The sequence below is a fragment of the Carcharhinus amblyrhynchos genome, chromosome 5 (genome assembly GCF_965287045.1).
Source record: "Carcharhinus amblyrhynchos chromosome 5, sCarAmb.v2.hapA, whole genome shotgun sequence".
In the NCBI taxonomy this organism is placed as follows: domain Eukaryota; kingdom Metazoa; phylum Chordata; class Chondrichthyes; order Carcharhiniformes; family Carcharhinidae; genus Carcharhinus; species Carcharhinus amblyrhynchos.
Genome location: NC_137328.1, coordinates 33,016,399 through 33,039,417, shown reverse-complemented (window position 1 = coordinate 33,039,417; position 23,019 = coordinate 33,016,399). Strand labels below are relative to the sequence as shown.

General features: G+C 43.9%; 1 protein-coding gene across 1 annotated transcript in view; it reads right to left on the bottom strand.

The window, feature by feature from the left end:
- The window catches only part of cenpe (centromere protein E), a 152,388-nt gene that overhangs the window by 55,381 nt on the left and 73,988 nt on the right, over nucleotides 1–23,019 (bottom strand). The window contains exons 19-23 of the mRNA XM_080189587.1: nucleotides 20,080–20,208; nucleotides 19,709–19,816; nucleotides 16,570–16,747; nucleotides 10,677–10,831; nucleotides 1,542–1,745 (exon numbers count right to left, since the gene is read on the bottom strand). Of these exons, the coding sequence (XP_080045713.1) occupies nucleotides 1,542–1,745; nucleotides 10,677–10,831; nucleotides 16,570–16,747; nucleotides 19,709–19,816; nucleotides 20,080–20,208 (774 nt within the window). The remainder of the gene's footprint in view (nucleotides 1–1,541; nucleotides 1,746–10,676; nucleotides 10,832–16,569; nucleotides 16,748–19,708; nucleotides 19,817–20,079; nucleotides 20,209–23,019) is intronic.

The window sequence follows — 23,019 nt, the reverse complement described above, 5'->3', positions numbered from 1 at the left end:
ATTAAGGAAAGCCAGCATAGATCAATCAAGGGAAAATCATGTTTAACAAACTTGCTGGGGTTTGCAATGGTAACAGAAGGTTGATAAGAGCAATGCTGTTGATGCAGCATGTATGGATTTTCAAAAGGCTTTTGATAGGAGTACCACATAAGACTTGAGCAAAATTCTAGCTCCAAACAGAGGGAAAGTAGACACTTGGGTAAGAAATTAGCAAAGTGGCAGGAAGAGTAGTGATAAATAGTTGTTTTTCAGATTGGAGGAAGATTTATTGTGGAATGTCCCAGGGTCAGTGTTGGGACTCTTGTTTCTTCTGATATATATTATTGACCTAGACTGGTTTGCAGGGCTTGAGATTGGAAATGTTGTCAATTGTGATGAGGATAGTCTTGAAATTCAAAGGAAATAAACATGTTGGTGGGTTGGGGAGACAAATGGCAGATGAAGTTCAAAGAAGAGAAGTAAGAGTTGATTCATTTTGACAGGAAGAAAATGGAGAAGCAGTGTAAAATGAAAACGATAGGTTCTTAAGGTGGTGCAGGAACAGAGGGACCACGGTATCATTCAATATGTGGAGATGCTGGCATTGGACTGGGGTAAACATGGTAAGAAGTCTCACAACACCAGATTAAAATCCAACAGGTTTATTTGGTAGCAAATACAACTAGCTTTTGGGGAAAAGCCCCGAAAGCTAATGCCGTTTGCTACCAAATAAACCTGCTGGACTTTAACCTGGTGCTGTGAGGCTTCTTACATCATTCAATACGGCCGGGCATGTTGGGAGAGTATGCATCTTAGTTAATCAAGCATATAGCATCTTTGGCTTTAATAGGGGACTTGAGTACAAGGGTAAGGAGGTCATGTTGAACTTGTACAAGATACTATTTGTGCCTCATCTAGATTACTCTATCTAGGTCTGCACGCCATACTTAAGGATGTGAAGGCACAGAAAATTCTCAAAATGATTCCAGGGATAAAGAAAAGCAGTTATGAGATTAGATTGAAGTGGCTGGGACTGTTTGCTTTTGTCCTTGGAGAAAAGACGCCGAGAGGGGACTTGATGGAAGCATTCAAGATCCTGCGTGGTAGGGACAGGGCAAATCATGAGAAACTGTTCACACTCAACAGCAGCAAGAGCTAAAGATTCAAAATAATTGGTAAAATGAGTCAAAATGATTGAGGAAAAAATGTTTCAAAAGGGTGTTTGGAGTGTGGAATGAACTTCAAGGTGGACCCTGGAGGCAGGTTCAATCGAGGTATTCAGAAGGATTGCTATCTGACAAAAATGAGTTCTCAGAGAGGATGGAAGAAAGCAGGCCAATAATTTTGCACTTTAATTTTGTCTCAACAAAGTGATAAATCTTTATTGTTTGTGGCCATTTCCTCTACATCCAAATAGGTTTGTTGAAACAATTGTTAAAAATTCTGGAAAGAATGCAAGAGACTTGCTGCTGATCAGAAAATATCACTTAGTTTTAAAATACCACAGGATTAATCTTTTTAAGTTAATGATCCAACCAACAACTAGAACTAACTTTTTCTACCTGTTGTTCAGTTATCAAATTTTCCATACGTTCCTTCTCAGCTTGGAGGCCAGTAAGCATTTCTTGGAGCTTGTTCCTATCCTGGGCAATCGCCAACATTTCTCCACGCAAGCTCTCAAGCTGTTCAGTGTTCTCTTCTTTGCATGCCAACAAATCATTACGTTCGGAGGTGACACTATTTAGTTCTTCTGTCAGCTTTAGAACCTAGTCCATATTCAAGGCAATGACCATTAAATTTCACTGAACAAAAATACAATAATTTAATGCTCTACTTCCATAAAAAATCATCTTCAAAGTGTCCAGTTTCACCTGTAACTATCTCAAACTTGTCAAATATGCTGTGCCCTTCCCCAAGATTTCAGTCATACCAATGCTTCAAGATTCTTCTCTCAAACATTTGTAGTTTCAAGAGACTCAAAATTCAGTTTTTGTAGATTTGGTCATCTACTCAGTAGGACTAGGACAGTAGACTCAGTAGGACAGTAGGACTAGGGGGCACAGCCTCAAGATAAAGGGGGGGCGGTTTAGAACAGAGTTGAGGAGGAACTTCTTCACTCAAAGGGTGGTGAATCTCTGGAATTCTCTGCCCGTTGAGGTGGTGGAGGCTGCCTCGCTAAATATTTTTAAGACGCGGGTTGATGGGTTTTTGATAAGCGAGAGGATTAAAGGTTATGGGGAGAGGGCAGGAATGTGGAACTAAGCCACGACAGATCAGCCATGATCTTATTGAATGGCGGGGCAGGCTCGAAGGGCTAGATGGCCTACTCCTGCTCCTATTTCTTATGTTCTTACTCTAAATTTTCTTTTATTACCTGCTTAGTTGACCTTCTCAATAACATACTATTCTAAGAAGCATCATTTAAATCAAGTAGCTATTCCACAATAAATGTGCTAAAGTTATGATAACCTAAACCTTAATTTTAGGTATAATTTATTTTATGATGCTCAATTTATAATGGAAGTCACAGAACACTTGTCCACTTCTGCCTGACAAGGTTAAAAAGGTTTGTAAACTGACTTTGCAGAGAGTGCAAGCCAGTTTTTACATGCACCCCTATCAAATTTCCACCCAAATTTGGAGTGTGTTTTCCTGTTTTGCACTCCAATTCTAATTTCAAAATCTGACTGGAGAGAGAAGGGCTTGTTAAGAGAACTAATCCATTGATATCTGATCAGGTTCAATTATTCAAAGAAAATATTTTCAATGAGCTTTACTAACTGATGCATACCAATAAACAGGCTGTGAAATTTGAAAATCATCAACGCATTAAATAGTCAATATTATAACCAACATAGGCAATGAAAAAGAAAAAATTCACGTAGCATAAAAACAAATGCGAAATAAATTTGCAAAAAATAAACTGCACAATGATCGCAAAAGCCCTTTGTTTGGTGGGCAACGAGGCTAACTGCACTAGAATGTAAAGGGCAAAAATCAAAGTTACACATGACAGAAAATTACATTGCTTGGAGGTTCTAGGAAAACAACAAGAGAATAGTAACAACATTAAGACCTTCTGTTATATGGTGAATTGGCAATGAAGGTAAGAACATAACAGGAGCAGGAGTGGGCCACAAGGCTTCAATTCCTTTCCCGTCTGTTCCTCACAACCCAACTTTCAAATAGCTATCCATCTCAATCTTTAACATATTCAGTGACTCAGCCTCCACTGCTCTGTAGTAGAGAAGACCAAAGGTTCATGACCCTTCATGAAAGTCCTCCTCTACTGTCTTAAATGAGACCTGTTGTTCTGAAGCAATGCTTCTTTGCTCTAGACTTCCCCCAGGGGAAACATCCTCCCAGCATCTATCCAAATAGTCTGAATTCCAATATGTACAGATCCAACTTCTCAATCTTGCTTCATAGGATCCCTCCTTGATCCCAGAAATCAGTCTTGTGAACTGCCTCCAGTGCAAGTATATCCCTCCTTAAATAAGGAGGCCAAAACTTCATACGGTACTTCAACTGTGGCCTTGCCAATGCTTTCCATAACTGCAATAAGACTTGTTACATTTATACTCAATCCCCTTTGCAAAAAGCCAAGATTCAATTTTCCTTCCCAATAACTTACTGTACATTCCTAATTGTTTCATTTATGAAGGTACTGATGTTCCTCTGCGCCACAGCATTATGTAGGCTCAATTTAAACAATGTTTTGCTTTTATTCTTCCTCAGTAGATAACCTCCCATGTTCTCACATTATGGGGGTGATTCTCCCAAAAAATCCTGATTTGGTGGGAAACTTGTTCTAGGTCACGACTGTTTTTTTCAGTGCAACTTCAGACCTGAATCTCCCCCTCTCTGCAATGCAGAGGTCACAATCCTGAATATTAAAACAACAGGGGATTTGCACCAAACAGCCTGAAATTGTTGGGATGACCGGGAACTCACACACGTGCACATCGCTGGGAGATTTCAGTAAAGTCCTCCCAGCATCCAGATCACTGCCATCCAACCCCCACAGACATCGCCCCCTCCTCCCCCCACCTCCCGTGTCTGCTCACCTCATACCCCCTTGGATCCAGATAATGTAGGTACCCAATCTCTCCATCTCTTGAACATATTGTCCTCACTGCTGCCTTGCAAAGAACTTGCGTAGTGCTGACATGCACAACCCCAGTTTGTGAGCGTTTCTTCTTTCTCTCTCTCTCTTTCTCTGTACCCCACCTCCCCTGACAGCAACCTATTGAATGGCAGCCAATCAGCACTCCAAGGGATGCATGACATTCAGCAAAATGCAGCCTTCAAAATCTCAAGTATTTGATGCCTGTAAGCCCTTGACTGGCCACATTCACTGCACCTGTACTCCCCTAATGAGCCAGAGCTGTTTATAAGCTGCAGGAATGGACACAGCCATTCACGCCACAAAGATATCTGCGCACAAATCTGTACCCAGATTCAGAGGCCGACCAGGAGCATCTGCCAAATGCTATGGAAGAGAGATGTGAGCAGATCTTCCTCAGCCAGGGTCTGTAGTCAAAGGGTGCATTTGCCACGGCATTGTGGGAGGTGGCAGAAGTGATGAATGCCAGGAGCCTGATACCACACTCTGGCCAGCAGTGTCGGAAAAAACATATGACCTTTATTGAGCAGCAGGGGAGAGTGAGCATCCCACTTGGAGCCCTGCACACGCTTGGCACGGATCTCAAGCTCCGCTTAGACACCTGAAGGGCATGCAACAAGTTATCCTTTCCCAGGAACAGAATCTGACCACTTCTTCTCACCCCTCAATGAGCGCCCTTCAGTGACTGCTTTCCCTGAAAGTACCAGCAGAATGCCTGAGACACCAGTATGCATTTTGCACCATACACTGCTTTATATTAATACTTGCTATCTACCTTATGTTCCCACAAGAACATTCACAATATACGAGATGGCAGACTGGTAGTAGTGTGCCTGACTTGTGGCAGCTGTCCAGCGTTGGAGGTACTTGCCATGAAGCTAGCAGGGGTGATGGGCCTTCCTGATTGGTCACCAACAGCCAGGTCAGCGTCTGGCATGCAAGTGAGCAGAAGCGCACCCTCAACCTAGGACCTCCTCGAAGTGCGATGCTGCATAGAATGTTTCACCTCCCTTCCCTTAGTGTGTTCCTTATTGCAGCTCTGGACCCAGAGGAACCCAGCCCTTCGGGTGTTGCCACCACCCCTGTTGCTCTGGAGCAAACTGCCTACAACTCCCTGGATGACACCTCAGAGGGAGGCACTGAGGAATCCTTTGAGGGCAGCACTACAGGAGCGGCACCAGCATGTACCACATAACCCAGACTATCACCAAGGTGGGTACCTTTAGTATTGAGGCTTCTGGGTCACGAACTTGAGCACAGAGACACTGATGCACATCGGGTGGAGGTGCGCACATCGAGGTCTGCCAGAGGTGAGGCTGCTGGACCTCTGGGTGTGTTCCTCGCAAGGCTGGTGGCAACGCATCAGCAAACTTGGGGAGTTGTGGAAGGGCTGTCACCAACCACGCTGTGGCTACAAGGCTGTTCAGGGTGCTGTTGCAGGAGGTGGTGCCAACATTGCAAGAATGGCGACTGCAGTGGAAAGTCTGGCCCAATCCTCATAGGTGACAGAGTCCAAGCCATCCTGGAGAAACTATAGGCCATGGGTGGTACAACGTTTGATGGCCATGGGTGGGGGCATGTGGGAGACACTGCTGGTCATGGCTGGGACTCTCGCTAGCTTTCAGAACAGCGACCACGACACCACACAACCCTGCCACAGCAACCTCTGCAAGATGTGCCGGATCATCAACATGGATGCCATCATCTCATGAGAACACCATCCACTAGGTACACGGTACACACTCTTGTGACTCGACCTATGTTGTCCACCTGATACGCTGCAGGAAAGATGTCCCGAGGCATGGTACACTGGGGAGACCATGCAGACATTATGATAACGGATGAATGAACACCGCTCAACAATGACCAGGCAGCAGTGTTCTCGTCCTGTCGGGGAACACATCAGCAGTCACGGGCAATCAGCCTCTGATCTTTGGGTAAGCGTTCTCCAAGGTGGCCTTCACAATACTGCAGAATTGCTGAGCAGAAACTGATAGCCAAGTTCCACACGAGGACGGTCTCAACCAGGATCTTGGGTTCATGTCACACGATCTGTAACCCCAACGACTTGCCTGGGTTTGCAAAATCTCACTAACTGTCCTAGCTGGAGACAATACACATTTCTAACTTGTGCTCAACCCTCTCTCCACTCACACTGTCTGTACCTTTAAGACTTGATTACCTGTAAAGACTCACATTCCAACCATTATCATGTAAATTGAGTTTGCATTTATATATGCTCTGTTTGTGAACAGAACTCCACTCATCCGATGGAGTGACACTCCAAAAACGTGTGCTGCCAAATAAATCTGCTGGTCTTTAACCTGGTGTTGTGGGACTTCTTACTGTTCTGGAGACATAGCAGGCTATGGCTGAGTGCCTTGACAACTTAGCCCAGGCTCAGAGGGTACTGTTGAGGGGCTCCAGAGTCTGGCTTGCTCACAGGATGCTGTAGCGACGGGATGCCAGAGCTTGGCCAGTCTCAGAGGGCCATGGCTGAGAGATCACAGATCAAGAGGCCTATGCATCTAGGTCTCCAGAACTGACAGAGCCTGGTGACACCAGAGCTTCTGGAGCTCAGTCCAATTACCCTAGGTGTCCCATGGAGTGATCCCAGGGCTGCTGGGCATCCCAGGGAGGAGGAAGGGCTCAAGCCTATGCCGGAGTCTTCCACCAGAAGATCCTGAATGTTCTCAGACCTTCTGATTCCACCCTTTCCTCACACCAGGGCATTTCAGAGCCAGCGAGATGAACGGGGTGGCACTGAAACAGCACCATCTGCAAGTCAGCTGGGGACCTCCAGGTCCTGGCCACCAGGGGACACTGCCAAGGGCATCACAGGCAACAGAGTGTGCATCACAGCTGGACACCACTTCAGTGTGCATCCTGGGGTAACACCTAGAAGCAGCAGACCACAAAGAAAGTTGTAGTTCACTAAGCGGGCAGGGCTGAGGGTCAGCATTAATCAGGGTTTATCAATAATGTTAAGAACACAGACTGTTAATTGCACCTCGCAGCTGTGACTGCAACTCAGGCCAGGGTGGCAGCGTGTATTTGGAGTACACGTAGAAGTCAGATTTGATTAGCACCCAAGGCAGGATCCCAGTGTGCACAACTGCAAGTCATCATCCTCCAGCCTTCAATCAAGGCTTGCAACCAGCCCAGGACATTAACAGGTTCAGACGTTTCTGGAGGATGCCAGAAGTAGGGTAAGGGTAATGTGGTGGTTTGAGCCCCTCACTGCACAGCACCAGCAAGGCGAAGTAGACTGCAATCAAGGCATCCCTCACTGCCCTTCGCTGCCATCGTCACCCGTCCTCTTTTCTCCTGTTCTTCATATGATGACACGTCCACCTCACTCCCTCACTGTTCCTCCTCCTGTTCCAGCTGGTCTCCCTGCTGCTAGACAATGTTGTCACGAGCGCAGCAAATGGTGGTGATGCATGAAGCACACACAGGGTCATAACGTAGGGCCCCAGAATAATCCAAGCAGCGGAACCACATCTTCAGCAGACCGATGCACCACTCAATGAGGGACTGGATGGCTGCATGTGCCTCGTTATAGTGGGTTTCTGCCTCAGTCTTGGGCCTCCGCACAAGTGTCAACCATGACCTGAGCAGGTAACCCTCGTCTCCCAGTAGCCATATCAGAAGCCTGGGCTGGTCTTCAAAGAGCCCTGGGATGTCCGAATGCCGGATCACAAAGCTGTCATGGACACTCCCTGGATGGCTTCATCGACCTGCATGATTGTCACAGACAATTTGGATGTTCAAGGAGTGGAACCCCTTCTCGTTCACAAATTGCTGCAGCACTGCATGCGGGGCCCGCAAGGCGATACATGTCCCATTCACTGCTCCCTGGACATTGGGAATCCCAGCGATGGATGTGAAGTTGACAGCGCAGGCCTTTTGCTATGTATGGCCCACATCAAAAGTAATAAACTGCCTGGGCATACAGTGTATTGGTGGCCTGCCACACATCTGTGCACAAAGGCCTGGGAGATCCCAGCTAGATCGCCACTGGGTGCCTGGAATGACCCCAGAGGCATAGAAATTGAGGGCAGCCATCACATTCACATCCACAGGGAGTGGGTGGCCGCCACTCCCAAGGTGCCAGGTATGCGAGCACCTCAAATGTGACGCACAGTGGTCTTGAAGAGGCACAGCTGGCAGTGGCACATTTCAGAAGGGCCTCAAGGGAATTGTGGGGCCTGTACCTCCTTGGCCGCGACACCCTCCGCCTTTTGTGCACACTCTTGGGAGCCTGTTCACCCACCTCCTGACCCTCAGTGGCAGCCCCCTGCCCTCCTTTGAGGGATTGATAGTGACTGCTGTTTGGTGGTCTCTCCACGCTTGCCACTTCCCAAGCTGCCGCCTCCTCCTTCATCCTTGCTGCCACCATCAAGGCTAGCTCCAGATTGAGTAAACCAAGATCCATCTGCACAGAGGGGTTTGTAAAGAGCACAATGACAGATCATCATAGGCTGCACAGACTCAATCCCTCACTTGGGCCAGAACCCCCACTTGTGGATGCTGGCAACACCACACAACACATAGTTCCACGTGTGGCCCAATTAGGGTTGTGTGAGATTCCCATCATGACAAATGCTGGCAAGATTATGCAGGTCAGTGTGCAGCCGTGGGCAATATGCATCCTTGAGCCATTGCCACGTGTGCAACTGCAGCACCTATCACAGGCATGGGTTGCTGGTCTGTGTCACAGGGCGGGGACAGACTGCAAATCAGCACCGGATGTGCCCAGAGACAGCAGATTCCATGCAGTCCAAGTCTAAACCTCTGCACCACAGCAGCAGCAGCTTCATCTGATTAGGCCTCAGTCAGCAGATGGTGCACTCCTCCCCCACATGAAAACATTAGTACTCAGTCAAGTCCCTGGCCACACCCCGCAGCAAGATAATGCCACTGCAAAGCAAAAGGTAAGAAATCATAGAAACCCTACTGTGCAGAAGGAGGCCATTTGGCCCATCGAGTTTGCACCAGCCACAATCCCACCCACACCCGACCCCCATATCCCTACATATTTACCGCTAATTCCTCTAACCTGTGCATCTCAGGACTTTAAGGGGCAATTTTTAGCATGACCAATCAACCTAACCCGCACATCTTTGGGCAGTGGGAGGAAACCGGAGCACCTGGAGGAAACCCATGCAGACACAAGGAGAATGTGCAAACTCCACACAGACAGTGACCCAAGCCAGGAATTGAACCCCGGTCCCTGAAGCTCTGAAGCAGCAGTATTAAGCACTGTGCTACCGTGGTAAGCAGGGCTCCTTGATTGGGCCTCCCATACTAAGTTATAGTGCTGCCCTGGAGGGGAAGGGTGAGCAGGACTCCTTCATGGAACCTCATCCAGAGAGCCGAGAGAAAATAGAAGCCCCCCTACCCCAGATATCACTGGTCCATGGGCCAACACTTGAAGACAGTAAGAGGAAAGCCACTATGCATTTCTAGGGCCTGCCTCCAACATCCCCCATGCTCCGCTTGCAGCATTTACCTCCTGCCAGTTCAAAGCTGCCACACCAGGTTGAGACTTTTATATACTTACTGATTCACATCAGTGACATTATGCCAAGCTGAGAGTTGCAAACATGGGTAGAGACAGCCGTGTCAATCCTGATAATAGCATGCTAAGGTATGTAGTGTCATGCAAATCAGCAGCCTGCCAGTTTTCTGCAAGTTCCCAGCAGCACCGTTTTTCTCCAGCTGCGAGATGTGCATGGATCGTAAAAGCTTGCGGGGAACCCACAAAACGGCCGATACATGCATCTCCCGGCATGCCAGGAGAAGTTGCAGGTCGCGATGGGAGAATCAGGCCCAATATTCCCATTTGCCTTTCTTCCCTCCATATTCCTTTGTAGATGCTTTATGTCCTCCTCACAACTTGCTTTCCCAGTTATCTTTATCAATAGCAAACTTGGCTATAGTACACTTTCTTCCAACTAAATATTGGCAAGATCAAATTTGTCCTTTACATAAAACCATGTTTTGTTTAATTGTATTATGATTTTCTAAATGTCGAGCTGTTAATTCCTTAAAGAATTCCAGCATATCCCCAATGCTAAAACGCAGGAAAATCTCAGCAGGTTTGGAGGCCACTACGGACAGAGAAAGAGTTTCAAGTTCATGCAACTCAAGTTAACAGTTTCTCTATCCACAGCGATTGTGAAAACTGGCCTGTAGCTTTCTTTCTCCCACTCTGGAATATAGACAATACACTTGTCTGTTTCCATTCTATTGGAAACTTTCCAGAATCTAGGGAATTCTAGATTTCAATCACTATCTCTGCAGCTGCTTCTTTTAATACCCTAGGATACAGGCCATTTTCAGGGGCAAACCACTCAGTTGCATAAGTATGCCTATTTCTCATGATTGTGACCGTTCAATTCCTCCCACCCTTTCACCCTAATTCCCTCCCATGAGTGGACGCAAATTTGCCTTCATAACAATTGCACTTCAGTGGTCACTGGGGAATATTATATATGATATACTGCAAAAGCTCTAATAGTACATAATCAAGCATTCTCTAAAATACTCATTGTACTTTCATTACCTGTTTTGCTAATTCGTCGACTTTTCCAGGCAATGATTTATATTGAGACAAAAGGGACGCTTCTTCCTGCAGGCTAATCTTTTCTTCTTCTGTTTTTTCCAACCGTTGCTTAAGGTCAAATATGTCCTTTTCCAAATGAATATGATCCAATAAATCTAGGTTTATCAAAACAAGGCAGATTAAAATGCTGATCAACAAGTTCAGTGCACAGGGTTAACAACTAGAATCCTTTCAACATTAGCAATTGACTTTTTTCATCAAAATGATTAATGCAAGATCAATAATCATCACCCCTTCTACTCAATCTCCTGAAGATTCAGATTTAATCTCATTTCAGATGGATTTTATTTTGACTGTCAGTTTTAATACCACATCCGACTTGGGTCAACCAATCAATATGCAAAATGAAATCCCCCATAATTATGTCCTCTGTTTGAACAGAGGGGAGTACGATAGGATGAGAGGGGAATTGGCAAATGTAGATTGGGGGCGCAGATTGGTTGGTAGGACTGCTGAGGAACAGTGGAGGATCTTTAAGGAGATCTTTCTCGGTGCTCAACAGAAATGTATTCCGATGGTAAAGAAGGAATGTAGGAGAAGGGTTAACCAGCCGTGGTTATCGAAGGAAATAAAGGAGAGTATTAAATTAAAAGCTGATGCATTCAGAGTGGCTAAAAGTAGTGGGCGAGTAGAAGATTGGGAAAGGTTTAAAAATCAACAGAGAATGACGAAGAAGTTGATAAAGAAAGGAAGGATAGACTATGAAGCTAAACTAGCACTAAATATAAAAAAGGACAGTAAGAGTTTTTACAAATATATAAAGAGGAGGAGGCTGGCTAGAGTGAATGTTGGACCCTTAGAGGGTGAGGAGGGGGGGGATTTAGTGGTGGGAGATGAGGAAATGGCGGAGGCCTTAAATAAGTTTTTTGCTTCGGTCTTCATGGAGGAGGACGTGAATAGTTTGCCGGATATTAAAGATAGAAGGATGGTAGGAGCTGAGGGCCTGAATGCAATTACTGTCACTAGAGAGGTAGTGCTTGATAGACTAACGGGACTGATGGTGGACAAGTCCCCAGGACCAGATGGAATGTATCCCAGGGTTCTGAAGGACGTGGCAGAGGTGATGGTGGATGCCTTAGTGATTATTTACCAAAATTCGCTGGATTCCGGGGAAGTGGTGGAAGATTGGAAAATGGCTAATGTTACGCCGCTGTTTAAAAAAGGCAGCGGACAAAAGGCAGGGAATTATAGGCCGGTTAGTTTAACGTCTGTCGTTGGAAAAATGCTTGAATCCGTCATCAAAGAAGAAATAGCGAGGCACCTGGAAAGGAATGGTTTGATACAGCAGACGCAGCACGGATTCGTTAAGGGGAAGTCGTGTTTGACGAATTTATTGTATTTCCATGAGGATGTGACGAGTGTGGTAGACAGAGGGGAACCGGTGGATGTGGTGTTTCTCAATTGTCAAAAGGCATTTGATAAGGTGCCTCACAAAAGGTTGCTTCAGAAGGTTAGGGTGCATGGAGTTGGGGGTAAGGTGTTAGCGTGGATAGAGGATTGGTTGTCTAATACGAGGCAGAGAATTGGTATCAATGGGTGCTATTCTGACTGGCGGTTGGTGACTAGTGGAGTGCCGCAGGGATCGGTGCTGGGGCCTCAGCTATTTACCCTTTATATAGATGATCTGGAGGAGGGGGCTGAGTGTAGGGTGACGAAATTTGCTGATGACACAAAGATGAGTGGAAAAGCAAATTGCGCGGAGGGTGTGGAAAGTCTGCAGAGGGATCTGGATAGGCTGAGCGAGTGGGCGAGGACCTGGCAGATGGAGTACAATGTTAGCAAGTGTGAGGTTATCCACTTTGGCATAAATAATAGTAGGAGGGATTACTATTTAAAGGGCGAAGCGCTGCAGCATGCTACGGTGCAGAAGGACCTGGGGGTCCTTGTGCATGAGTCGCAAAAATCCAGTCTGCAGGTGATCAAGAAGGCGAATGGGATGCTGGCCTTTATAGCGAGGGGGATAGAATATAAAAGCAGGGAGGTCTTGCTGCAACTGTACAGGGTACTGGTGAGGCCGCAGCTAGAGTACTGTGTGCAGTTTTGGTCGGCGCACTTGCACAAGGATATTTTGGCCTTGGAGGGAGTGCAGAGGAGGTTCACTAGGCTGATACCGGAGATGAGGGGGTTGGACGATGAAGAGAGACTAAATAGACTGGGTCTGTACTCGTTGGAGTTTAGAAGGATGAGGGGGGATCTTATAGAGACGTATAAGATAATGAAAGGGATGGATAGGGTAGAGGTAGAGAGATTCTTCCCGCTTAGAAAGGATAACAGGACTACAGGGCACAGCCTCAAGATAAGGGGGGCAGTTTAGAGCGGAGTTGAGGAGGAACTTCTTCACTCAAAGGGTGGTGAATCTCTGGAATTCTCTGCCCGTTGAAGTGGCGGAGGCTACCTCGCTAAATATATTTAAGTCACGGGTAGATAGGTTTTTGATAGACAAGGGAATTAAGGGTTATGGGGAGAAAGTGGGAAAGTGGAACTGGTCCACTTCAGATCAGCCATAATCTTACTGAATGGCGGGGCAGGCTCGAAGGGCTAGATGGCCTACTCCTGCTCCTATTTCTTATATTCTTATATTCTTAATATTTCACTGTTACTGAACAAACTTAAATACCCAGACAGTGCTAACACTAATCCTGAACTGGGGGAAGAGTAGTGGTGGTGGCAGTAGGAAGGAAGCAAGATAAGGAAAATTACAATTTCCAGCAATTTTTTAATCATGGGAATCCAATGAATGTGTTTTCAGAGAGTACAGTCTTTATAATTTCCATTCTGTGTTTCCTCTGTTATTGCACTGCACAGCTCAAAGGATCAACTTGAGCTGTTCTTTTAAAGATTTCACGTATGGCAGGTTGAAAAATATTTAAAGGTACTGTACATTAAAATAAACAGGACATGCACAAAGGAAATTTGGAGGCATCATTATCCATTCCCTGAAACTTTGACTCAGATTATTCCACTTCCTTGGCTCATACTGGAAGAGTCTGCAGATTCTTCAAAACATGGCAGAACTTTTCTTTTAAGCATAAGTTGTGGCAGCAGTCAAAACTGAACTAGTACATAAAGACTCATGTTTTACTCCTGAGCATTGGCAACAAAAATAAATCAACTCTTGGCAATTCAAACAGCAAGAATTTTGATGGAATTGGTGGCTTCGGTTGAACAGCATGGTGTGGACGATGATCTATCATTACTAGTGTGTGGTTTTTGAAAAACTTGCTGTCTCTTTATTGGCTTATCTTGCATTGCCCTGAAGGGTTTTGCAAAATTTTTGCTAGAGGTTTGGCCTATTTACACATCAGCAAAAATGTAACATTTGGTTAAGTCTATTTTATAATTGTAAAGAATTCAGGTGAACTCTGCCTATGCAAACAGAACATAGAAAAAACTACAGCACAAACAGGCCCTTCAGCCCACAAGTTGTGCTGATGATATCCCTACCTACTAGGCTTACCTATAACCCTCAATTCTATTAAGTCCCATGTACTTAATAAATAGACTCCTTCACATTTAGGTATACAGCACAAATATGCTTTAGCAAAAAAAACTTGATTCCTATTTTGAATAGCTGCATTCACACAATAATAGAGAGAAGTTCAGCAATATGGGGGTTCACCAAATGGAGAACAGAGCTGAAGAGCTAAAGATCAAGTGTAGTATGGACATGCTGTGGTTGGTTGAAGTCATTAGATTACGTTTCAGCTTCATTTGAAGCAATTTTTCGAAGTGGCATCTCAGCCTTTCGGTTAGGATGCAAGTGAGATCAAGCCTGGGAGGAGGAACTATGCCTACTCCAATCAGCTTGGATCATGTAGATCAAGTCCAAGACAGGAGGTGAGAGCCCTGTCTTGTCAGCTTGGATTGGGAATGTCTCAACTTGTTGAGACTCTGAATTGGACTTGATTTGATTGAATTGGAATAAAAAACAAAAAAAAAGAGCTGAAATAGGAATTTTGTTAATTTTGCTCCCAAATAGCAATTTTGACAAAAAAAAAGAGAAAACTTCCAACTTAGTAAAGGAAGTTTTATCAAAACCCATATAGCACATATGCATTTAAGGTACTCTACACAAGAATCAGGGCAAGAGCATGATGTGCAAAGATGATTACTTTTTTTGCAATTATGATTTCAAAAATCTGCTATCTTCTAAACGACACAACATGCAACAACAGCCAGTTAGCAAAATGCTTTACAATCCATTTAACAACATGTGCTACAATAATGGGAACATCATGTTGATGCCTCTTAAAATTAACATCCTGAGTTTTAAGGATAGCTGCACAACTTTCCTTGGCGAAGTCCAAGGCAAAAGATAATTGAGTTTTATTGTGCACTAACACTGTTACATTGGTATTGAGCAACAAGGACTGTGGAATTTTATTTTTGCAGCTAGTACATTTAAAACAGCCGATTGGTGTTTCACAGACCTGCACATCAAGCTTTTGGTTTCTAATATGTTAAATCCCCACAATGTATTCCACACCAGCTTTGGGCAGTGCAATAGCTGTGTTCATTACAATGTACCCCACATACAGACTCCGCCAAGATAGCACACAAGAGATAAAAAATAGACCACGAGGAATGACAAATCAAAACTTGCATAATAAACGTCAGGGGGCAACATGCATAATAAACATCAGGCAAACCAACTGTCAATTTTTGTGGGGCCAAGCCAGAATGAGAGCTTGGCAGAGTAAGTAATTAGGTAGACAGTGGACCATTTGTACTTGTTTCTGTACCTTCTATCCATGAATTTACATCTATGCATTTGTCCTCTATGCATATGCTCCTTCAAACCTAGTGTTGAAGAGCATATTGATGTGCCTGTCCATTGGTATACAAAAATAATTTAGGATCTTAAGAGTGGCAGGAGATCCTAATTTAAAGATTGAATGGTCTATGGTTACTTTGCACAGGAATGCTGGCCCACTGAAATCTACTCGATAGAGTCAAACTGGCCTCAAGCAATGTCAGGGAGATGCAAATCATCCTCCAATTTTTTTGTGAGACATAATGCTATACAGAGGCTAACAAGTTATAATTAATCATAAAGTAGGTCTGATAATACACAAGACATAATTTTACTTGGTCTTATTTTCTGCAATACAAACAGGCAAACTTGATCATAAAGTAAAATTACCACAAAGTAAAACTTCTGCAATTGTTAGAATCATAGAACCCTACAGTGCAGCAAGAGGCCCTTCAACCCATCGAGTCTGCACCGAACACAATCCCACCCGGGCCCTATCCCCATATCCCCACATATTATACCCACTAATCCCTCTAACCTACGCATCCCTGGACACTAAAGGGCAATTTCTTAGCATGGTCAATCAACCTAACCCGCACATCTTTGGACTGTGGGAGGAAACCAGAGTACCTGGAGGAAACTCACGCAGACACGAGGAGAATGTGCAAGCTCCACACAGACAGTGACCTGAGCTGGGAATCCAACCCAGGTCCCTGGAGCTGTGAAGCAGCGGTGCTAACCACTGTGCTACCATGCCGCCACTGCAACAGAAAAAGGAAGAACCAGACAGTAATGTCTCTTCTTTGTTAATCTTGAGAAAATTAGAGAAGGACAAAAAACTACCAGTGCAAAGGTTGGGCTACATATTTTAGAGATAGAAGTTTGGGAAGGAAAAACTGAAAAGCTGGAATCACTTCTGACATTGCCCTTTACAAAAAAGGCATATAGAACTATGAACTAAACCAAAATACAAAATTCATTTAGTTAACCGAAACTAAATTCAAATCCAGGCTAATGATGATTAATAACATTGCACAATGTGGTCCTTAAGTGTGAAATAGTATATTACAGTAACAGTACCTTTAGGGACTTTTCCATCCATTAGTGACATTAGCTTGGTATTTTCATTGAAAGCAGAATTTAATTCTCTCTGTAAATCACATTGCATTTCTTTGTAGCGTGACCGCTCAGTATTTAGCTGGCTGCTGTACAATTGCACATCTTTTTCCATCCGTTGATAGGTCACCCTCATTTTATCCTTCAGTTCACAAAAAGTTTAAAATAAGCAACCTTGGAATCATAATATAGTTTTACCAACTCAATATTATTCACAGTCCTGAAGTACAACAGTTCAACAATTTGACTTTTCAGCCTTCTGGCATGTAATCGCAATGAATACAGTCACAATTGTGTACTTTACCCATTTTTAATCTAATGATGGTAGCAAAAATTGTATATTAAGTGTATGATAAATATCTAATACAATTCTTTACAAAATTACTTTAGTTTTCCCACTTTGAGTGTATGAAACATGGTTACACACAAAGCAACCAAAAGGCCGATTTTCTATTGATCTGTAGCCAAGGTGGCATTGTTTGATTACTTTTATGTAGTATCTTATCTGGAATAGGTCTGAAGGTATTTTTGTGGTCTTGCTCCTCTGAAGTAGACATTCCACAAAAGGAACAAAACACTGCCACAAAAATATATTCTAAATTAATCTGTGATTTAGATTATTGGCCTACACCCAATTAATCATAAGATCCTGTGGTTAATGTATTGCTGGTGTTAAAGGTCCTGCAACAGAAAAGCCACTTTGTTAGTCCATGACACAGCTCAATGCTGAAAAGTGCACTGAACTATTCATTTCTCTTCCAAAACTGATGTGGTAATAGTATCCACATTGGACTTTTTATGCACAGGTTGCATATTGGTTATCTAAACAGTACTGACCAGATCACATAAGAACATAAGAACATAAGAAATAGGAGCAGGAGTAGGCCATCTAGCCCTTCGAGCCTGCCCCACCATTCAATAAGATCATGGCTGATCTGTTGTGGCTCAGTTCCACTTTCCCGCCCTCTCCCCATAACCCTTAATCCCCTCTCTTATCAAGAACCCATCAACCCGCTTCTTAAAAATATTTAGCGAGGCAGCCTCCACCACTTCAACGGGCAGAGAATTCCAGAGATTCACCACCCTTTGAGTGAAGAAGTTCCTCCTCAACTCCGTTCTAAACCACCTCCCCTTTATCTTGAGGCTGTGCCCCCTAGTCCTACTGTCTTTTTTGAGCGGGAAGAGTCTCTCCACCTCTATCGTATCCATCCCATTCATCATCTTATACGTCTCAATGAGATCTCCCCTCATTCTTCTAAACTCTAGCGAGTACAAGCCTAGTTTATTCAGCCTCTCCTCATAGCTCAACCCCCTCAACTCCAGTATCAGCCTAGTAAACCTCCTCTGCACTCCCTCCAGGGCCAAAATATCCTTGCACAGGTGCGGCGCCCAAAACTGCACACAGTACTCCAGCTGCGGCCTCACCAATGCCCTATACAGCTGCAGCAAGACCTCCCTACTTTTATATTCAATCCCCCTCGCGATGAAGGCCAGCATCCCATTCGCCTTCCTGACCACCTGCTGCACCTGCAAGCTGGGTTTTTGCGACTCATGCACAAGGACCCCGAGGTCCCTCTGCACCGTCGCCTGCTGCAGTTTTTCGCCACGTAAGTAATAGTCCTTCCTACCATTCTTCCTACCAAAGTGGACCACCTCACACTTGCCAACATTAAATTCCATTTGCCATTTCCTGGCCCATTCGCCCAGCCTATCTAGATCCTTCTGCAGACTCTCCACACCCTCCACACAATTTGCCTTTCCCCCAATCTTGGTGTCATCAGCAAATTTCGACACCCTGCACTCGGTTCCCTCCTCCAGATCATCTATATAAATGGTAAATAGCTGAGGCCCCAGCACCGACCCCTGGGGCACCCCACTAGTCACCAACCGCCAATCCGAATAGCACCCATTGACCCCCACTCTAATTCTCAGCATTATAGCAAGAGATATCAATTACCTCTCACTGTATGGGAATGACACCCAATAATCTACTGCAGTCTACAGATGTTAGGAATTCATCTGGCTCTTGATAATGCAAGGAAAATTGCTTGCTGAAGCCCAAAGTGTAATCCAGTGGGACACCCAAATCTACACAGCTTTAGCAACATTCCAAGCAGCAGCTCTGCCCCAGAAACAGTCTCGATTAGGTATTTCAAGCTTTTGAGAAAGGGTGTAGTAATGGCACAGAATCTAGTGGAAAATATTTTTACATCCTTTAAAAATAGACACAATGACAGAATAAATAGTGCTCTGTAACACCTAGTGTAACCACAATATAGTGTGCAAAAAAAAAGGCATTGTCTTGTGACTTTGCATGTATTGTCTGAATTTAAAAAAATGTTCTGCTCACTTGCACTCTTCCCAGACTCCTTCCACTTTCCTTCTTCCTCAAATTTACAAGCACTTCCTTCTCAGTCACCTTTGCAGCTTTTTTCACCACATTCTTCGTTTCTCTCCTCTGAATATCTTTCATATGCCCTTCAATTTACTCATTTCTTTGCACATTCACTCCCTATCTTTCACTTTTTCTTCTGCTCCTCCCTCCCACTCTTCCTCTATCTTTTCCTAATTCCCTGTCACATTTCACTTCCCTTAGATTCACAGTCTTTATATTGTGGCAGAGTACACACTTTTTGAAGCAGGCAAAAGAGAACACCTAGGCAACATCCCTTTCTCCCCTCTCCAAGACGGCACCGGAATGAGGGGACTTCTTGCAAGCTGTGCCGAGCACAACTTCTAATTCTATCTTTTACTCTTGTTTTATGCTTCTAAAACTTCATTCTAACAATGTTCTAATTCAACGTTAGATTTGGCACTGCTCAATCTCGTTTTCTTCTCCGAACAGTGCTTTGTCTGTATAGCGCACAAGAAACAATACTTATCACTGTACGCAAAGAGATGTGACAATAATTAAATCATCTTAGTATCCATCAGGACATCTAATAAATGTAGTCTGCCTACTCAGTCTTTCGTTGTCCTAAAAACTTTAGAACTCTACCAGAGAGTTGTGGTGTGGAGCAAGTTCAATGTAAATTCATAGCAGTGATTACTGTAGTGGATTATACAAGCAATTATTGAAGTTGCATCAAGAACTATTAACTACCATTTCTTCCTTCAGCTCCAGATTTTCACTTCTAGTAAAGGAAGCTTCTTTCTTTGCATCCCGAGTTACAACTTCTGCATCATTCAGTGATTGCTGCAGTTGTTTGATCTAGAACACAAGTCAGCAAAAACAGTGAACATAAATCCATTTTCTTTATAATGTAAAGAAATGACATACAAAATACAAAACACCCTTGTAAAAACATTAGTAGGATTCATTACAAGTTAACAAAAGTTCCATAATGATTTTTGGCAAAGTTCAAATTAAGTTACTAAAATTCTTCTATCTTCCTTCACCAAAGAGTGCCTCCAAGACTCAATACATCAAATAAAAATGTTAAATTATATGATAAATCAATACTCCACCCTTACCTGTAGTGCCAATGTCTCAAGGTTCACCTCGCCGTTCAATACCGCTTTAAATTGTTCTAACTGTTGTTGAAGATCCAGGAGATTCTGTTCCTGTTCTTTCAGCCTGTCAGTTTTAGTCTTTAGTTCTGCCTGTTAAGAAATTAAAATTCCGACTACAGTGTCTGCTTGATATCAGGCACCAAGATCCACCAACTCATCTGTAACCTCCCTTTTCTTTACAAAGTAATTGAACGTTTTGTAGCCTCAGATTCACGTCCGTCTTTTTCAGAATTTGTTTGAATTATTGGGTTTTCATCCTACCACTTCATTAAACGTGCTCTTATTACAAATTACATCCTATGTAATTGTGACAAAGGTAAACTATTCATTCTTGTCCTTCTTCACTTGTTCTACCTTGATACATTTGACCATTCCACCCTTCTTTAAAACAACCCCCGAGTTTGCATTGTGGACCAAAAGCCACGGTGGTGCAGTGGTTAGCACTGCTGCCCCATTGTGCCAGGGACCTGGGTTCAATTCCAGCCTCGGGTCACTGTCTGTGGAGTTTGCAGATTCTCCACATGTCTGTGTGGGTTTCACCTGGATGCTCCACTTCTCTCCCACACTCCAAAAGGTATGTAGGTTAGGTGAATTAACCATGGTAAATTGACCCCTTAATGTCAGGGGGACTAGCATGGTAAACACATGGCATTAAGGGGACTGGATCTGGGTGGGATTGTCGTTGGCGCAAGCTCGATGGGCCAAATGGTGGCCTCCTGCACGTAGAGGTTCTGTGACTTTAACCATCCTAATACATAATTGAAGGGAACTTGTGCTCATCCAGGATCAGGTATCACACAAACAGGCAGTTTAAAGAAATTTGGAGTTGAGGGGTAATGCTGAGTTAGAGCTCGGTGTAAACTGATGTGTTTTCAGGTGATATCATTGAGGGGCAGCATATTCAAATGAAATTGGAGATGTTGGAGGACACCAGAGGTAACTATGGCACAGAAGAGATGCGATTTCAGATAATTCACCAACTGATTAGCTAGTTCAGAACGGAACCAGTTGAGTACAGTGCCACTAAGCGAATCCCGCATTTGGCCTATATCCCTTTATACCCATCTTACCCACTTAACTGTCTAAATGCTTTTTGAAAGACAAAATTGTATCTGCCTCTACCATTACCTTTGGCAACTTGTTCCAAATACTCACCGCCCTCTGAAAAAAAAAAGTGACCCTCTGGGAAATTTTGAATCTGTCCCCTCTCATCTTAAACCTATGTCCTCTAGTTTTAGGGAAAAGATATTGACTATCTAGCTGATCTGTGCCCCTCATTATTTTATAGACCTCTATAAGATCACCCCTCAGCCTTCTACGCTCCAGAGAAAAAAGTTCTCCCCTATCCAGTCTCTCATTATAACTTAATCAAGTCCTGGTAGCATCCTAGTAAATCTTTTCTGCATTCTCTCTAGTTTAATATCTTTTCTATGATAGGGTGACCAGAACTGTACAGAGTATTCCAAGTGTGGCTGTACCAATGTTGGAGCGAAATCAAAGTTAAAGGACACAAAATGGACTCTGGGAAAAGACATTAAGAGGCACTGACTTTGGGCACAGACAGTACACAAAGAGTTAAAACCTGTAGTGTTTCAATTACTGCAGGAAACAGATCAGACCTTGAGGCACCTTAAACTTGAGATAAAAGCAAACTCAAAACAATGAGTTTGATAACGAGATCAGCCACTGGTAGGGGGACATAAATGCATAAATGTTTATAACAAGGTCAGCCATTGATAGGGACATAACTGCATAAATGTATCTACTCTATGTACAACGATGTGATAACTGTCAATGTCCATACTTGTCAATGTTCAACGATGTGCTAACTGTCGACGTCTGTATTTGTCTACTCAATGTGTAACGATGTGCTAACGGCTAATGTCCGTACTGTCTATTATCTAACAATAGATAAAAGATGCTCGACTATCATTGTGTAGTTCAGAAGGTGACTGCCTGTACTGCGGAGCACCAGTGCTTTTCCCAAAACTTTGTCCGAACAAAACTGTTTGTTGAACCTCCAAGTCTGACTCCAAAGTGGTGACCTATCCACAACACCAATATCTTGTACAGTTTCAGCAAGACGTCCCAACTCCTGTATTCGATGTTCTGACCAATGAAACCAAGCATGCCACTGTCCACCTGTGACTCCATTTTCAAGGAGCTATGAACATGTACTCCTCTTTGTTCTGCAACTCTCCCCAACAGCCTATTAACTGAGTAAGTCCTGCCCTGGTTTAATCTACCAAAATGCATACCTCGTATTTATCTAAATCAAACTCCATCTGCCATTTGTCAGCCCACTTGGCCCAATTGATCAGGATCCCATTGCAATTGCAGTTAACTTTCTTCACTGTCCACTATGCTACCAATCTTGATGTCATCTGCAAGCTTACTAACCATCAACCTATATTCTCATCCAAATCATTATTAATGACAAATAATGGACCCAGCACTGATCCAAGCACACCACTGGTCACAGGCCTCCAATTTGAAAAACAATTCTCTAGCTTCCGTCAAGAAGTCAATTTTGTATCCATTTAGATACCTCACCCTGGATCCTGCGAGATTTAACTTTATGCAACAACCTTGTCTTGCTAAAGTCCATGTAGACAACATCAATCGCTCTGCCCTCATCTACCTTATTTGTTACTCCTCCGAAAAACTCAAATTGAGACACAATTTTCCACTCAAAGCCATGCTGACTGTCCCTAAATGCCTGTAGATCCTATCATTCAAAATATCTTCCAACAACGTATCCACCACAGACGAGGCTCACCGGCCTATAGTTCCCAGGGTTTTCCTTCCAGCCGTTTTTAAGCAAAGCCACATTTGCCACCCTCCAACTTCAGGCACCTAACCTGTGACTATCATTGATTCAAATATCTGCTAGAGGACCCG